At 40.2% G+C, this 19,771-nt stretch overlaps 1 protein-coding gene across 1 annotated transcript in view; it reads right to left on the reverse strand.

Moving 5' to 3' along the window:
* The window catches only part of LOC119901311 (cystinosin-like), a 43,075-nt gene that overhangs the window by 2,426 nt on the left and 20,878 nt on the right, over window positions 1-19,771 (reverse strand). Inside the window, 6 exon segments of the mRNA XM_038716931.1 lie at window positions 702-819; window positions 1,238-1,408; window positions 11,603-11,722; window positions 16,016-16,115; window positions 19,692-19,745; window positions 19,747-19,766. Of these exon segments, the coding sequence (XP_038572859.1) occupies window positions 702-819; window positions 1,238-1,408; window positions 11,603-11,722; window positions 16,016-16,115; window positions 19,692-19,745; window positions 19,747-19,766 (583 nt within the window).

Genomic DNA, 19,771 nt, shown 5'->3' on the forward strand with positions numbered 1-19,771 from the left:
ATTCAAAATGTCCAACTTCCTGTTGAGTTTAGGACATCGCTCCAAGAGGTACATCCGGACATGATACATGTGCCACAGAAATTTCATACATTTAGGTAAAACGTGCCGCGGGGGCTGCTTCGTTGAAGGTCACTTCCCGTTGCCAGTAGGTAGCGCTATGACTATGTGTGAATGTTGGCTTGTACATGTGTTCAGGGGGACTCTAATCAAGTATGTAAAATTTGGTACAGATTTGAGCATGTACAGTCAAGTTACAACAACTTTAACTGCAAACTCACAAGTTTTACAATATTGGCATTATCAATGTGTTAAGGGTTTTCTGGGACAGTTTTGAAGTTGATAGGCAATGACAGTGTAAAACGTGTCATTTCCTGTTGCCTGCAGGTGGCGCTATGACTTATGGGTATAAAAAATAACCCCTTAAGTTTCAATAGGGACCTCACACGGTTCGTGCTCGGGCCCTAATAATTCCTTCAGTTTCAATAGGGACCTCGCACAGTTCACGCTCGGGCCCTAATTGTTATTTTTTTAACTACAAATGCTTTGCACAATACATCACATACGTATAGATTAGTTCTCCCTTACATTTAATAACAAGAACCATGCCGTTTTAACTTAAATTAACTTCTTTTTAGATTTATCCCTTTTTTAATATTCCTTAATACATCTACAACCACAATGGCATCAAGAACAGTAGTTACCATTGTTGTAAGACTCTAGGATCATCTGTAGAATACTAAGAGTTCCACCAGTAAAGTCCAGCAACACATTGCCAATACTCCACCCCTCAGTACTCTGTCTTCTGTAGTTCATGTATGCCTGGAAAAACAGCCAGAAAACCAGAAGCACAGAAACACAGTAAGTAATGAAGAAAATGAACACCAAAATATAATACTGGACTGAACTTTGTGGAATACCACATAACTCATATGAGAAGAGTCTCATATGTTGTATCAATCAATTTTACAGTTAAGACAGAATCGATGATGATGATGAAGTGCATTAGATCCTGTGATATTTTCTATACAGTGAGCAGATCAAATCTTTAGTCTGTATTTAAGTTTGTGCTGTTGGTGTAATTGCTTGTATTCTATTCTATTTTAACAGTCTCAAAATACACAACTAACACAAACAAAACATTTGGTAGGTATTATTTACTGCATGGCTACTATACTGCAATACATTACAATGTCCGAGTGTTTCCATTTTCTTGGTCCTTCACTATGTGTGTGCTTACCTGTGGCGCATATTTGATCAGAGTGACTGCTAGTTTAATGTAGGAGAAATAGTAGAGGCAATCCAACCAGGTGATCTGTTTGGCTGCAGCAAGAAACAGGCTGACCAAGGCAAATGTCCAACCAATAAGCAACAAGATTATGGCTGTCCAGGAAACCTTTTGACCCCCCCTCTGAAAGACAGAATACAGAGGATTACACACCGTGTAAGCAGTGTTTCCATCAACGATTAATGTGCATTTTGAAGTATTGCATTACAAAAGGTTGATGGAATCGGCAAAATTCAAAAGCTTGAGGTGGTTTTTGCCTGTTGAAAAAGAGTAAATGCACTAAATGGGAGATGGAAACACTTTTTCCGAATAAGTTCTGACGTAGCAAACTTGTAACTCACGACTTATCAGCTCTTTCTGCTGTCGGCGTCTTGCCCGGTTGTACAGAGTTCTGCATGCCTGCCGAGAATTTCATGCACCTCACAGCTGGTAATGCTCATTGGTGCTGAGAAAAGAGGTGGATGCAAATCGTGGCAGGTATGTGTTGTCATCTGTTCTGCCGAATTATACATTCACCTCTTAAAAGGTCCTTTTCAGTTACTTTGCTCTGCACACTGATCAAATCACCGCATATTTTTGCTGAATCTCCTTCTGAGTGTAATAAAATATTAACGTCTCTAAATGTTCAAAAAAATATATACTTTGATTCATTTATCACCATTGATGAACCCCAAAGGATATTTTAGCGTTTAAAAGCAGTATTTGGAGCATGCAATTCTCGGCAGGCATGCAAAAGTCGGCATAACACCGGATATTCCTATAACGTGTGGAGACATGGCTGGTAGCAACTTGGCCGCTTGACACACATTTCTGAGGACCTCTCTTTGTTTTTCTAAGATCAATGGCCATCAGGTTCATGCGACTCGTTTTGTTTCTGGTTTGGAACCCATACGTCTTGTTTATTACAGCCATGTTAACATCAACTATTGACGTAACTACACTTGCCGTAGCCTTGTTTATTCGCTCCAAACCAGCTGATGGAAACGCACATATTTAGCAATTTTTTTTCCCCCTTTTTTGCGACATTTCAAAAGTACGATTAAAATTCGCATGACAATTAGATGGAAACATGGCTACAGATACAGAGTCAAGGATATCCTGTCAAACAAACTGCAATTCCACACATTCACATACAAACACATATGACTGAATCAACTACTTAAAGTAATTCCAAAGATACACTAACTAGCCATGAACTTGTTTTTGGGTGCCATCTGTGAAACAATGCCTCAAAGGTAAGAAATAAATGGGGAAGGGGTTTTAAATGAAAACAACAAATACAGGGCCCGCATGCAGCGGGTAACTGTATTGTAATATTTTCAACAAAAAGGCTGCTTTTGTTATAGACAAAAGTGACAGCAAAAGGGTTCTCAACAAGACCCAAAAGGACAGAGCTACAGGCTGACTTTGTTTATGAGAGTGAGTTCTGCTCAGATAGCCTAGGGTTCAGAATGCTTCAAAGAGACCTGGGTGTGCAGGTAGGTCCTTCTAGTTCAGATCAGCGTCGCCCCACACTGATTAGCCAAGAGGGAATTACCTAGCTTTGCTCAATCCTTGTTGAGGAGTCAGTCCCTGTGCAACAGGTGCTCTGAATGCTCCTCTAATCAAGAACCAGAGCAATGTGGAGATTTTCAATTTAATTCAATTTATTTATATAGCGCCAAATCACAACAACAGTTATCTCACAGCGCTTTTCATAAAAGAGCAGGTCTAGACCGTACTCTGTGATGATATTTACAGAAGCCCAACAGTTCCCACCAAGAGCAAGCACTAGGCGACAGAGGCAAGGAAAAACTTCCTTTTAAGAGGCAGAAACCTCGAGCAGAACCATGGCTCAGGGTGGGCGGCCATCTGGCTCGACCGGTTGGGGTGAGAGAGAGAGAGAGAGAGAGATGTAAGGAGAGAGAGATGTAAGGAGAGAGAGAGGGGAGGGAGGCAGCCTACACAATATACACACAGAGGTACACACAGTGAAGGTGATGTTGCTATAGACTAAATGAAAAATGGTACAGATATTTATAATAGTGTTAATGGTAACCATCGTAATGTTAATGATTATAATAACAATAATAACAATAAGACTAGCAACAATAGTCGTTGCAGCAGAGGGTGTCGAGCAGGAACACGGGGGCAGCAGGTGACCCGCAGCCACAGCTCCAGACTCCACAGTTCCAGAGCCAGAAAACCTAGATTTGACCAAACTAATAAATTAAAATAGCAGCAAATACATACTGACTGCTACAACAGTGTTTTCAGTTCATAAAAGTTAACTAACATTTTGGTCGCCTAAAAATGTATTTTCCAGCATTGAGTTTTACTATAAGACCATTAATTCTTTCTGGAAAGTAGATTTTATTTTAACCCCTAACGCCTGAATTTCTTTACAATCAAAAAAATAAAAATTATTTGTGTTTTCATTGGCTTTCAAGCTGATGTTAAATTAAGTGAAGACTGTTAATTTGTCTATAGAACATAGAAAAGATATATATTGAGGTATATGTAGGTATGATGCAAATTAGCAGGCATAAACGAGAAACCAGGGATTGCAAAAGGTTCCTAGGTACATATAGAATATGCACCAACAGGCATTGGGGGAATCCATGTGCTATCTTGGCTTGCAGTCTGCAAGGAAGAGGTATGATGTGAATTCGTGAAAATCTGCGTCAAGGGTTAAGCCTGTCTTTCACTAGTGTTGGACCTCACTTTATGGGAAACAAGAAGCAGCTTGCATGTAAAGCCAAAAGCCTTGAACAAAGAAACAGCGCCAAAACCTCTCTGGTTTATTAAGTCACAACTGAGTGTGAATTTCAAACACTAGTATGCTAATTAAGCAGACTGAAGGACAAAATCACAGATTTTTACTACTCATAGGTGTAATTTACATTAGGGACGCATTACTGCTACGTATTCTGTTATATTTTTATATATTTATGGATTTTCACCTGCCAGCTGAATGTCTTGTTTCTCTTTATAGAAATTGGAGCAGAATGTCTCCAGAATGCAGGAAATTAAGTATTTAATGCTCCTAGACCCCCGGCTAATATTTTCCAACATTTCCTATTTCTATATATATATATAATAGTGTTAAAGAGATCACATTTCTCCTGTTTTAGCTTCTTTGCATTGGCTTCCTGTAAAATCCAGAATAGAATTTAAAATCATTCTTCTTATCTACAAAACTCTTAATGGTCAGGCACCATCTTATCTTAAAGAGCTTGTAGTACCTTGCTACCCCATCAGAGCACTGCGCTCCCAGAATGCAGGGTTACTTGTGGTTCCTAGAGTCTCCAAAAGTAGACTAGGAGCCAGAGCGTTCAGCTATCAAGCTCCTCTCCTGTGGAACCAGGTTCCAGTTTGGGTTCAGGAGGCAGACACCATCTCCACATTTAAGAGTAGGCTTAAGACTTTCCTCTTTGATAAAGCTTATAGTTAGGGATGGCTCAGGTTAGTCCTGAACCATCCCTTAGTTATGCTGCTATAGGCCTAGACTGCCAGGGGATTTCCTATGATGCACTGAGCTCCTCTCTCCTCTACTTTCTCTCCCTCTGTATGCAACCTCATCCCATTATTGCATGTTACTAACACAACTTCTCCCCTTTCCGGTAGTCTTGTGCTTTCTCGTCCCTCTCCTCTCTCCTCCTATCACTTCCTGCAGGTTTTCTGGCTCTGGAGCTGTGGAGTCTGGATCTGTGGCTGCGGGTCACCTGCTGCCCCCGTGTTCCTGCTCGACACCCTCTGCTGCAACGACTACTGTTACTAGTCCTATTGTTATTATTGTTATTATAATCATTAACATTACGACTGTTACCATTAACACTACTATAAATATCTGTACCATTTTTCATTTAGTCTATAGCAACATCACCTTTACTGTCTGTACCTCTGTGTGTATATTGTGTAGGCTGCCTCCCTCCCCTCTCTCTCTCTCTCTCTCTCTCTCTCTCCTTCACCCCTACCGGTCGAGGCAGATGGCCGCCCACCCTGAGCCATGGTTCTGCTCGAGGTTTCTGCCTTTTAAAAGGAAGTTTTTCCTTGCCTCTGTCGCCTAGTGCTTGCTCTTGGTGGGAACTGTTGGGCTTCTGTAAATAGTATCATAGAGTACGGTCTAGACCTGCTCTTTTATGAAAAGCACTGTGAGATAACTGTTGTTGTGATTTGGCGCTATATAAATAAAACTGAATTGAATTGAACAATGGGCTGAAGGAACGTTTTAGTTCCATGAAAAGAGATCCGGGGACTAAAAAGTTTGTAGCCTATATCCCTGCCTCTGCTGAATAATCCCTGGTTGGGACAACCCCTCCCCCTCCCCCCCCCCCCAGCAGGATGATCAATGCTCAAATGATTAAAGGTGTCTTAACACTGCTTGCCGCTGGCACACAGAGAAGTATATTATAATAGCCTATGTAGTGCTGTAGGCCTAGGCCTACTAATTGGAGGATGCATTATAAAGCCAAATATGCTAAACAAACAAGCAGCAGTACAATACAACTGAGTTTATGTTTGTGGGTCGCTCAACCTGTTCGGTCAAAACTAAAGGCTACTCTATACCATATGGCTGATGGTGGAAAAGTGCAGCCATCCAGTCATGCGCTGCGCAGCGTTGTTCATTAAGATAACATGTTACTTTAAGTTTATCTTTTTTAATGTAAATAATAGTAGGCTACTAATTACAATGAAAAATACATCATCATAATGTTTGTTGAGAAATTAATTAGTGATCCAGACAAATGCATGATTTTACTGCTTCCACGTTGCTAGCTCCCACGTAACTTGAACCCTGAACCCATTATTATAGGCTACTGTTTCCCACCATAGCTTGGATGATCAAGGAAATTAGGCTACTTTTATTTCATTTAAAAATTAGACCACACATGGTATGGCCTGATTTATTGGGCTTACACTGTACAATTTCAGCCCATTTCTGACCTGATTGTAGAGCTGCACAACTCATTTAGAGATGGGCCGAACAATCGCTTCGTCAGGTGTGTTTAGAGTGCAGTGTATCGAGTGGCGATCAGCTGCTCCCAAATGGCCGTCGAATGCATTTCTGACATGTAAGAAATTTTGATCAGCCGTCAGACTGCGCAGTTAAACTTGTTTAGTCTATCTGCACAATAGCAAATCTGCTGTATATTTGATCAGAACAACGTATTACTTATTCATCAAATGGGTAAGAACGTTCCTCTTCCGTGTACATTTATTCACTTGCAGACACTACCATGCGGAAAAGTCACATTATAAAGTCTGTTCTATCCAAGATTCGAACCTGGCCCTACTAAATGCAGGACAGCTGCACTGCTGCTGTACTACAGTGGATGTGTGCTGGCGAAAAAAGTCTATTACTAAATGTCTGTTGTTGACGTAATCAACTTACGTTGTGGTCCGTTGGTGTTGTGGCTTTTTGTATTTGTGTGGTGACTTTTGTATTTGTGTTATGACTTTTGTATTAGTGTTGTGGCTTTTGTATTCGGCCTGATACCTCTGGGCCACTGTACCCTAGCTACTGGATCGCTCACACTCACTGTTCACAGTGAGTTGTTAATTTGTCACGTCAATTACATAACTTAAATAACAAACACAGTCCTTATCACTTCTCCTCTCCTGAAAACATTCATACCAGACTCGTTAACTCTCCCGTTTTTCACAGCAAGATGTTTCATGTTACGATAGGTGAGTGGTGGAGGTCCTCCTTGTAGACCGTTATGTAGTATTAGATTAATTAAACAACAGTGTTTCCTCTGGGTCACTGTACCATAAATGATATGTTTTAGAAAGCAGTCATTGTGGCAGATTATGTATGGTAATAACTATTGCATGAATAAAATATATATAATTATTTGTCTATGTAGGAGAGCCCTGTTTAACAGTATTATTATAGCAATGACATTAAATATGATATATGGTATTTGTTGTAGTAATAGCAGTAGTAGTATATGGGTAATTTTTATAGTTTCTGTTTTCCTGGCCCCTACAATACATATACTATTTACTTTAATGTTCATTAGTAGTACTCCATAATTTATAACAAATCGGATTTAAAAAAAATATTTTTGTAGTTTTGACTGTTATTCATCAAAACCTTGCTATATTTTGTTCTACTTTTTGTTCAAAGTACTATTTATAACAATAAAAGTTTCTTTTTATACTGCATTATGTCATAATGTCAACATAACATTTTAGGGATAATCTTTTGTTAATGTCATGCATTTCTTAAAATTGTAGGGGAAAAATAACAATATTGGCCGATATATAGATTTTAAAAATCTCAAATATCGAAATCTGTATCGGACTTAAAAATACCATATCGGTCGAGCTCCATTCTAGACCAGCTCTTTAATGAAAAGAGCTATGAGATTACTGTTGTGATTTGGTGCTATATAAATAAATATTAATTGATTTGAAAAAGAACTATTTCAGTTCCTCAATCACAAGACAAAAACCCCCCGTCATAGTAAAGAAAAGAGTTTGTTAACTCACCGAGTCCAGTCAGTCAGTCAGTTCAGTCAGTCAAAGAATCCAGTCTGGGTTTTTTCTGCTTGGTTGTGAATGTTTTACTGTTTGCAGAAGCAAACAACTCTGTACGGTGAATGTAGAATGATGATCGGAAGGTGAGGTGTACAAGATCATCAAACGTCTAATGGTCACTGATGAAAATGGTACTCAAGTGAACTGCCTTACTTTTTACGTTTTACTGACTGTCAATTGAGCATGTTTCTCCGGCCTACTTTCTCACTGTGTGTTCTCCTCCGCTCTCCTTCCGACACACTGACATTTTACAGGGAGGAAGTTTAATTGTGGCACCATCTGGTAATGAATCAGGCGTGTTGTGTCTAAAAATGGGTGTTTCCAGGGTTTAAAACTGGTGGTGAAACCTGGTGATGATTGCAGGTTGTTAAAAGGCTACTTAATGTAATAGACTACGGCACTATTCATAACCTGGAAACTACAGTTGTTTCCAAGTTATGAATACAGAAATACAGATGCAGATATAGCATTTGATAGGGTATATTCGAAATTTCTTAGATACTTTACATAAATTTGGATTTTTCATAGACTGGATTCAAATCTTATACAGTTGCCCAAGAGCTTCTTTCAGGACAAATGAATATACTTCCAAGCTTTAGTCTTCAGAGGGGTACCAGGCAGGGTTGCTCACTCTCTCCCTCGCTATTCGCCATTTTTATAGAGCCACTAGCGGAAGAAAATGTACACCACAAGATTTATGCAGATGATGTATTACTTTTCCTCCTAAACTCACAAACTTCTCTTTCTGAGACAATCATACTTATAGAAACATTTTCATCTATCTCAGACTACTCTATTAACTGAAATAAATCCATAATTTTACCTTTAATGTGTGATTTCCAGAGTATATCTACCACACCACTAAACCCGACCCCCATCCCTGTTCTCTTGCATGTTTGTGCCCCCCATCCCCATTTCTGCTGCCCTGTCTGGCCCGGTGACAAATCAATACATAATTAAATAAATAATAAAACAGATAAAGGAGTATATTAAAACTCTCTTGTTAAAGTAAAATCTATCTGGCACAACATGGTATCCAGCTCATCATACTGTATACCAGGCTGTGGGGCAGGATAGGTTAAAAGGAAAAAAACAAACAAAAAAACACTTCTCTTTTTTTTTTTTTTGTCTATTAGCCTGTATTTGCAATATTATTGTGCAGGTGACACCTGTAGTTACTGGTGGTAAGAAGTCTGGGGCAGCTAAAGAAACTATTATCAGGCAATAATGGTCTTTTTCCGTAATTATGTGACCAGTCATGATCTGACTTTATTCTGCACAAAACGAGTCTGCGAACAGTGAGAGTGAAAGAAGTTGGTTACATGGCAGAGAAGGTGCAGATGTGAAGCCTGTCGTCTGCAGCTCTTCATCTAACAGCTCACTGTGTCTGCTCCTGACTGTTACATCTCTGCAATATCTCAACAAACTGGTCCACTGTCAGAAAACTGTTGAAAATAACCATTGTCCTATTTTGTAGCCGCATTTTCGATAAATGATAGCGGCCAGCCCTAATCTCACTCACAAACACTGCAATTCCTGTGACTACTTCAAAATAAAATCAACTTGTGTTTCGCCAGTTAAATGCTTTTAATGTGAAGCTACAGCAGCAGAAAATGAGTTTGCTTTAGCAGTAACTTGATAGAGCATTTTACCGGGAATTTCGCCACAGATCAAGTTTCTAATACTACAAATATATTGAAACTGCAATACTTTCATCCGAGGCCATTTTGCAGGCAGGATGAGAAGCTTTGGTGGGCCGAATGTGGCCCGCGGGCTGCCAGTTGATGATCGCTGGCCTAAACCATTTTTTATCTGCCTACCTGCTTGTTCCCTTTCTTTTGAATGAAATTAGTTGGCAGCCATTTCTCCTCACTTTGTTTTCTCTTTCCTTTCTTTCTTTTCTCATTTGGTACATTGATTTCTCTTTCTTTGGGACAGATATGACTGTCACAAGGCACGTTGATGCTCCAACATTAGCAGTCCCTCTGCTCTATTAGACCATTTAGAGATGAATCCTAGTGCGGGGCAGCCTAAACCATTTTGTGTCTTTTGGAAGGGGAAAACAAACTTATTATTTCAGGATTTTCAAGGGCCCTCCCCCTATTAGGGCCCTGGGTTATCTGGGTCTCTGTAAATAATATTACAAAGAGTACAGTCTGCTCTATATGAAAAGTGCAATGAGATAACTTTTGTTAAGAATTGGCGCTATATAAATAAAATTGAATTGAATTAAGGATGCTGAGGCTGGTCATTCCACAGTTAAGAAAGCTGTTCAATTGGCCATATCACGGCTTGGTCTGGATGCTGCTCCTGTACAGGTTGCTTATTAACCATCTGCCTTCAGCGTTCCACCCTCTGTGCCATACACTGACAAAATTCAGGTGCAGACCAGACTGCTATGACAGGCACCTTCTGCTTCCTGTATGTCTTCCATGCATTTCCCCTACTCATACTGACACTCAAATTGACAGATGCACTGCTGCTGGTGGCTTCATGCTGGCAGGAAGAATATGGTCTCCAGCCTCTCAATTAAGTGCCTTGAACTCTCCCATGGCCTATACATTTGGTAGTTTCACCCCGCAGCCTGGACTGGAGGAATGGCATCCTAATGTCAGCCTACATTGTCCTATTTGGGCTCTGAGACAGCACAAAGATGTGTCAGCTAGATTCCATCAGTCTGATGGGCAATTTGTTTGTTTTGCTACAGGGAAAACCCTATATTGTCTAAACAGAGACTCTTGAACTAGGTTGTTGGTACCATATTACAAGAATCCACGCTCCTGGCCTTATGCATATCCATGTATTACATACCATCTCTGGCAGTCATCCAGAATTCATAGAACGATAGTTATATCTGTAACTCTTGTTTTGAACGCAATGCAGCCACATCCAGTGGACATTGGGAATAGAAATAGTGAGAACAGGAGTCATATGTATTTTTTGCGATATCACTATACAGTATGTTTAAATACTTTATTATAAGAAACACTATATACACTTTAGGTTTTAATGCGTTTTAAGGTTTAAGCCACTTTCTCTGTATAATGATTTTTTCTTCCTGTAGGATGAGTTTCTTATAATGACCTCCTTTTCCATCCACTCTTCGATATAATGAGTGCCTTTGAGATAAGATACAAATGCAAACTATCTGAAGTGCATACACGGAGACAGTGTTAATATCAGCAACAGCATGAACAATACAAAAGGGAGAGGTGAACTAATGAGCGTTTGGTGCCAGGAAAAACTAGTATGATCCAGTTTACAGTACCTGATGTAAAGTCCCAATACTTCAGAGAGGTAGAAAAAACAGAAACCTGGCTCTCAGAGTTTGTTTCAGAACCACCGTTTGGTTTTAAAGTGTTTGATTTGCAGTAACAATGTAACTACGGCATGTAACCAGAAAATGCTCTTTTGAAAAATGTAATTTGACTTTCTGAAGTTCTAATGGTGTAAAATAAATTAATTGCCCAATAAATAATAAATAAGTCAAATTGAACAAAGAACCATAAAAATGTAAAATTTGCAGTCCATCTTGGCAAAGATGTTTAGCGTGGTGAAGAAAACTTTTGGTTTTCCGTTGACTTGCACTTTTTCTTCATCAAGTTAATAAAGTGGGAGAGGAGCACCACTCACTTTTGATTCTGGGGCTATAAGCCAAGATCCTTTGTCATTATATATGTGAAAAGTTTAAAAACCAGGCATGCAGTTGGATATTTTACACAATTTCACCTTACTTCACTGGGACTTATAGATATATTTGCAACATCATCTCAATCACAAGACAAGACAAACCTCATACACAGCAGCCTGGATGATGTAGATGAAACACAGCAGGACTGCATGGAGACTGAAGAAGACATCATTAGCACTGACAGGGTCTATTCCATTTGGGTTCCTCTTCAAAAACTCCTCCTTCAGGGCAGTGACACAGCAGCTTAACAGACAACAGACACTATACATTGTACATGCTTTATTGTAACCTGTACTTGGTCTAACCAAGCCATTTATGAGGGGTCAAAACTCTTAATGTAAATATGAATAAATGAACAAGAAATGCCCAGTAAATTCTATGGCTACATCACATTATATTAATTTAAATATTCCTGACAACTGTGTTTCTGAACTTTTGTCCCCCATTGTTAAAGAGGTCATATTGTGCTTTTTGGCATTTTCCCTCTCCTTTATTGAGCTATATACCTTTTTTGTGCATGTAATAGGTTTGCAAAGTAAAAAAGCCCAAAATCCACCCCAAAGGGAGTTCCCATCTCCCACAGAAAACACTGCTCTGAACTGCCTGAAAACAGCTCATTTGTAGTCCAGCCTTTTCTTCCGCTTTGCAGTGACGTCACAGCAAAATGCGCACCATAATGCTCACCACGCTCAAACTTGCTCAAGTCTATGTTGCTAAACTGGTAAGGGGAACATGTACCATGGAACCGAAGCCGTGTTTACAGGCTTCTCACAACCCACCGTACTCTGCTTCTGATTGGCTAGTTCTATGAACTAAGAACTGCGCATGTGCAACTCCCTACAAAGATCTCACTGGCGCCTCTGCTGGCGACAGGGGTTTTATTGCTGTTGCAACTATTTGTTCGGTTTTATTTGTTTTATGTATGTATAAGTTTTGTAGAGATGAAGGCATCTGCACTAAGTGTTTAGACGCTATTGTAGCAGACCTAAAATTTATAATTATGCATTTTAATAAATTTATGAGAATTGATACCCAATTATGAATTTTTAAGATTCATAAAATCAATGTTCCTCGTTAAGGGCACCACCGGAGTTGTTATAATCCTAGAGTCTCCGGACCTCTAGGTAGTTTTGAATAATTATACAATTATTACTAGTGATCAGTTAGTTAATAATCGCTGAATTATCTTAAATCAGTCAGTCAGTCTCATATCTAAAGGGTCAATTCTCTTGGCAGGAACTAGAAATAGGCAACACACACAGCTCTTGATTATATTACAGTGAATTTATTCTCTAACTAATGTGATAAAAGATGGTTGGATACAGGGAAATAAACAATTGCTGAACAATGAGCCCGGAGGTTCGATTGTGGGAAGCATTTGACTCATACGGTATAAAGGAACTAATGAAAGTAAACTAATGCTGTGATTTTAAGAGTTAAGAGGGGAATATCTGATCACAGAACGTGTGTTAAGTCTTACTGCTTGTCGACAGCCTGCTTTTGGCCTGTTGCACGGGTCCCAAGCTAGCTGCCCGATCCTGGCTTTTTGCTAGGGATTCTCCAGGGTTCTCCGTGTCTGATTGAAAACGCCTCCTCCATCTGGCAATTCGGCTGTTTTCAGGTTTCCTTCGTTGTAGCTGGCGAGACCACGTGGCTTGGTCTGACCTCGGTGAAGTTGGCTCGACGAAAAAGGCTTAAAATGGAACTTGGTCGTTCCTGAATTAGTCCAGTGTAACTTAACGGACCGATAACTTTAACAAACAAAAGAAATAAAGAAAATAAAACAAACTGAAGGCAGATCGATGTCGCGGCACTTCAGGTGTGTAGCTTCAGGCGAACAAAAGGCCTGTCTCGCTGGCCGAGTCTGAGGGCGCTGCCTGGCGAAGCACGCCAAACGCGTGCCGAAGCGTCCAGCGAGCAGAGCAGAGTGGAAGAGAGCCAACAGCGAAGAGAAAAACGCGAAGCGAAGCGAGGTCGCGTGTCGCTCTTTTGTTGCCTGGGGCGTGGTTCCCCAGGTGGCGTCTCAGGTTTCATGTCTAAAAAGAAATCTATTTGCACTTATTATAATCAAATATTTTCCACAATCGAACCTCAATGGTTGAACGGTTGTACTGTTCTAGGCATTTGGTAACAGGAAACAGTTGTCACATTATTGGTCAGGATATTTATACATTTAACGGCATTTCCAACGAGGGCATGTAATACTTATTTCGTCCACTTGGGGGAGCTCAGGTTACATGAAGAAAGCTTAGATTAAATCAAAGATCGTCTCTCCAATAGGAACCGGGGAATTTGGTGATTCATCCTTAAATTCAAGCTGGCGATTAAGAGTATAGTAAAACATTTCTTTGTCATCATTTCTAAAGGGATTTTGTAAGAAAGTATTATGAACAAGCATTGATTACATTAGATGAAGGAGTGTAGTGCTGAAAATAAAAACACTGCACAAGTAACTTCTTTTCAGCACTAATATCAACAACAGATAGCAACAACAGTTAACATAACTACTCAAATAGAGGCAAACATAATCAGGTAACTAAAGATTTAATTAAATTTAATTAAATGCTTTGAGTCTTTTGGAGACTGCAGTCCTTTTACATTGAAAGTTCAGTGTCCTGGACAATGTCACACTTAGGTGAGACAAGGAGTATCCCTTTGATGTGGTAATAAAACAAAGAATAAGGTCAGTTTCCACGGAAACGTGTGTGGTGGGGCCAGTTTTGATAGGCTGTTCAGGGAGATGCCAATGCCTGGCTCGTGTCCCTTTGTCAGTTTAACAGTCAGGCCCCGCGTTATCAGCTTTGGAATCAAAAAGGTGCCAGTTTTATGGTCGGGACAGCACTTAGAGAAAGCAACTTTGACCCCTCCCCATCTTCTCTGGGGAGGAGAAAGGAATTTAGGGTAGCTCCAAATTTATTCAATGTAAAATGCACAAATCCACACCGTTGTTCACTACACTTATATTCTCTAAGAACGGTTTTTTGATTACAATTAGATTTTCTTTTTTTTTAATAGACATTAAAAGTTAAGAAGACAGTCTTCTCAGCCGGAAACAAAACCCTCCCTCAGGGAACAAAGGACTGCCCTCTGGGAACCACGCCCCAACCAACAAAAGCGCTACACATGCTGTCGTTCACTCTCTTGTCCTCTGTTTGGGTTCCTGGCCTTCCAACTGTGCTTCGGCACGCGCCCAGCGTGCCCCCTCTCCCGGCAATGCCCTAAGAACTTGGGCCCGGCGCAATAAAGCCTTTTTGTTTGTTTCCAAGCCACACACACGAAGCGCTACAACATCGATTTTTCACTCGTTTCCAGCAACTTACTTGTTGTTTTTATTTTCTTTTTGTTTGTTAAAGTTATCAGACTATTAAGTTACACTAATTTAATTGAATTTTTTTAAGCTTTATTTCGTCAATCTAACTTACACTGATCCCCGACGCCCGGGCCAACCACGTGGTCCCGCCAGCAGTAACAAAGGACAACTAAAACCTCTGACCCGAGAGACAGGGTTGGAAAGGCCCCACTGCGAGTCTCCAGTAAGCCGAAAAAAGACTGACCTCCGGAGCAATTCCCCGGCAGAGAAAGCGACTGGCCGACGGCTTTAAGCTGTCCTAACCAAGAAGAATCTCAGCCAGTGTGAGGCCGTTGACCAGCACCCGGCTGGGAGAAGCGACACGCAGTAAGACCAAAACCATGCATTCTGTGATCAGTGATGTCCCATAGTCTGTCAGTCCAGTATATTTAATCCTGGAAACTCCTAGACAAATTTAATTGAGTTAGTATCATCTAATTGCATTCATTAGCTGCCGTATGAGTCAAATGCTCCCCACAATAGAACCCCCTTCTTATTGTTTAGCCATTGGTTATTTCGTTGATGTATTTAACCACATTTTTATATCACCTTAGTTAATAAACTCCACTGTAATCAAGGAATTGTGTGTGTATTGCCTGTCTCCAAGTCCCTGCCATGAGAATAACCAATGTAGTCATGCTACATAATTTTATGTTCACTGCTGAATGAGCTCAAGTGCAACTGAATAGAATTATTCAGAGGTTTCATATCATTCAGGTTCTTCTTACTTTGTAATCAATTACTGACTCTGTAGTGTCTCAGATACTTGTGCAATGTAATGTAAATGTATGATGAGGACTGTATGATGTATGTGAGTGTGAAGTCCATATGTGTTACTGTTGTTACTGCAGCCTTATGTGGCACTGATGCCCAAGACAAATTTCCCTTAGGGGACAATAAAGTTGATCTTGTAGAGGTGAGTTGCAGCACTCCTAAAACGAAGTGTTGAGCACACAGGGTGAAAAGAGGAGCTGCAGCAATGTGCAGTATGACAAAAATGTGTTGTTTTTTGAAAATTAAACCATGTAAACCTGTTCTGGTACAACCCCTAAATAAGATTTTGAACCTGAAAATGAGCATAATATGACCTCTTTAACATAATCCACTGTGAACTGACCTGAGATTCAAACTTTGAACAGTGACCTGGAAACAAAATAAATATTACCTTTATATAAGGAACCCAGAACAGCCCTATATTGAAGACACTGTATGCGATGAAGCCAGTTAGGTTGAGAGCCAGGAAGTCAAAGTTGAGACCTACAACACTAAGAAAACAAACATGTTAGTATTACTTGTGTGAGTCAGTTTTTTTGCATGTCCAGCCTAATCAAACATATCAACGAGAAGGGGCTAAGTATGCTAAGTCTAACTGGGCACAGGTATGAATCATGTATTTTACATACTTCATCGCGTTATACACTCACCAGCCACTTTATTAGGTACGCCTGTTAAATTGCTTGTTAACACAAATAGCTAATCAGCCAATCACATGGCAGAAACTCATGCATTTAGACATGTAGATGTGATCAAGACAAACAGAGAATGGTCCAAAAAAGAAATAAATATCTAGTGTGCAGCAGTTGTGTGGACAAAAATGCCTTGTTGATGTCAGAGCAGAATGGGCAAACTGGTTAGAGATGACAAAAAGGCAATAGTAACTCAAATAACCACTCGTTACAGCCAGGGTATGCAGAATACCATCTCTGAACGCACACGTTGAACCTTGAAGCAGACAGAAGATTGGGAAAAACCTTGCTGGTCTGATGAGTCTCCATTTCAGCTGCGACATTCAGATGGTAGGGTCAGAATTTGGAGTAAACAGCATGAAAGCATGCATCCATCCTGCCTTGTATCATCAGTTCAAGCTAGTGTAATGATGTGGGGGATATTTTCTTGGTACACTTTGGGTTCCTTAGTACCAATTGAGCATCGTTTAAATGCGACAGCCTACCCAAGTATTGCTGATGACCATGTCCATCCCCTTTATGACCACAGTGTACCCATCTTCTAATGGCTACTTACAGCAGGATCATGCACTATGTCACAAAGAACATGACAATGAGTTCTTTGTACTCCACAGTCACCAGATCTCAATCCAAAAAAAGTGCCTTTATAACGTAATGGAACGGGAGATTCGCATTGTAGAGGATTAACCTGTAAGTTTGTGGTGCCTGCTCTTATTCAGGACAATCCCCCACATGGATACATGACTCAGTGCTCAAAACCCCATCATGAAACCACTTATTTGTAATAACCAAAACACTGCATGCACACTAACAAACACAGCAATAATCAGAGTATAAAACAGTGCATTCGATATACAAACACAACATAAAGACAAAATGCCTTTCAGTCAGCTTGAATACTTTAACAACAACTTAAGAGTCCATGGCTCAACAAAAAACGCCACACATTGGAAATTCAAACTTTTAAAACCAACAGTTCAATTCAGCCCTGAGCAAATAAGTCAAAATAAAGGACCTATGGAGGGATCAGTTCCATTTTCCCCCACTAGAGTGAATCCTCTTCCCAAAAAACAAAACAAAAAAGGATCTCAGCAAGCCAAAGCAAAGCAAAAAACTCTCAGACTTTGTCAGTTACCACCATCACCACCATTTTTAAGAGGGGGGGTGGGGGTGGGGAGGGGTGAATGTCTGAATGCTAGTGGCCAGTAATGGAGGTGTGACTGGGGCGTGAAGTGAATGCTATTAGTCAATAAAAAAATCATGTCAATGGCAGATAGCCACATCATCATGGACGTGCAGCCGATCTGCAGCATCTGACATAATGCTATCATGTCAATATGGACCAAAGTCTCTGAGGAATGTTTCCAACACTTGTTGAAAATATGCCACGAAGAATAATGCAATTCAAAAGGCAAAAGGGGGTTCAACCTGGTTATAGCAAGGTGTGCCTAATAAAGTGGCCAATGAGTGTATAACCTTGTGTAGTAAAATGATAAATGTACCTTGTACCTTATTACATAAAGTTTATAAACAACATAACCCCTGCACATTTAAAGGAGACCTATTATGCTTTCCCATATTTTATGACTTATCTACAATGTTGTTTACCAATGTTCATGGTAAACATGGCCAAAGCTTCAAATAATGAGGAAAAAGTATTTAAAAGAAATCCCTGTGAGCCAAAGCCTCCTGTTCTGAACACTCTAGTAATGGCTCCCTTTGACTACACATGGAGCTAGATGGAGCCGGTATTCCATATATGGTCATTTGCTCCACACAGCTACGCCAGAGACGTTTTATAGAGGAGACACGCCACTCAACTGCATCCTCAATACAACTCTATGGGGAAAGCCCGTAACAGCAAAGATGGCGGTTATCCCGCCCCTCCCGCTGGAAAGCAAATCAGCTGCTTTTAACAGCCACAGCGGAAATCACATTTCAGCCAATCGTGTGGTTCCACTGCCGTAAGGGTCTGTTTTACTTCTACTGCGCGGAAGAGGTGACGCATGCATGGTAGAAGTATAACCGGTCGGGAAAAACGCTTTTTAAACCTTATTTTGGGGCAAAGTTGTCAAACTTTTTCAGCGATTTTTATCAGATTTTACTGCTGATTCTATTCATGTAATTTTTATGTCGTGGTGACCAGTGAAAGTGCAGTTCTGGCTCTCTCGCCATTCATTCACATAGGCGCCTGGTCTTGTTAGTCCGAAATAGTTGCCCGGAGGTGTTGCCAAGATGGCGGCTGAGTGGCATGACTTGTCTAGAAGGACTTTGGCTACGCTCAGTCTGTCTGTACTGCTCAGCGGCAACGTCAGCCTGTTAGGCCTTTCTCAATCTGTGTTCTTGTCTGCTAACATGCTTCAGGTCTTGGCAAATAAGACAGTGGGCATTGAAAGGGGGGTTTAAGGAAACAGGAGCATCTAAAGCTTGTTTCAGACAGTAGCTGAAATGAAGCACTACATGAAGGGCCAGTATAAGATAGAAAAAATATTTTTCTAACTTTGAATCATGCAAAGCTGCCATACAAGAATCACAGAACTACAATATAGGACTGGAAATGCAGTATAATAGGTCTCCTTTAAGATCCTGACCATGTAACTGAAATATCCCAGTTTGAGTTCAGCTTGAGCTTTCTTGCATGTCATCCCCCATCTCACTCCCCTCAATTATAGTACTGTCAGCTACCCACTGTCTGTCTTACAAAGACAAAAGCTTAGTTAAGCCCCTGTGGCTTATTTTGGGGGAATCTAATGTAATCATAACTTGCAAAACTTTCTAAATGTAAAAGATTAAACTAGACTATGACAATAATTTGGGAAACATCCACTGAGAATTTATTTTGAGCCCAACATATGCAATTAGCAAACTACACACTACACAGTTGTAGGTAAATTTGACATGTAGTGTAAAGCTTTTTGAGTGGTCAGAAGACTAGAAAGGTGCTATACAAGTAAAGCCCATTTACCATTTACAAGGAGTGTTTGCATGATAATACAACTCACAAACTACAAAACAGGTGCTGAAGCTATAACTTCTTAAAGCATGATTTCAGCATAAACAATATATAGCATTATATTATATAGAGCAGTTTCATTTTCACATTTCCAGTACAGCCACCATGTTTTTCTAGTATAAAATTTAGGGCTTTGAGCTGGAAGTCTGTCTGAGCAGAGAGAGTATTTTTGAGTGAATGCTTCTGGGTTCAAAAGGTAGGCCTATATCTGAGTGAACTGAGATGCTATTAAATCAAAGATCAAGATGTTGATATCTGACAGTTTAAAAACACCATCCTATTCTTAGGTCACTTGTGCAAAACAGCAAATATCAAAGAAATCCTAGGTGAATGAGGAGAAAGGTGGACAGACACAAAACTACCTTTTCCTCCTCCAGTTTTCCCAGGCTTGTGGATAGAAGGACACTGACCAAGCCAAAGTAAATCCAGCCAATCACCTGAC

Source organism: Micropterus salmoides, unplaced genomic scaffold (assembly GCF_014851395.1).
Source record: "Micropterus salmoides isolate LMB-PRFRI ecotype aquatic unplaced genomic scaffold, ASM1485139v1 Ms_hic_scaffold_13, whole genome shotgun sequence".
Classification (NCBI taxonomy): Eukaryota; Metazoa; Chordata; class Actinopteri; order Centrarchiformes; family Centrarchidae; genus Micropterus; species Micropterus salmoides.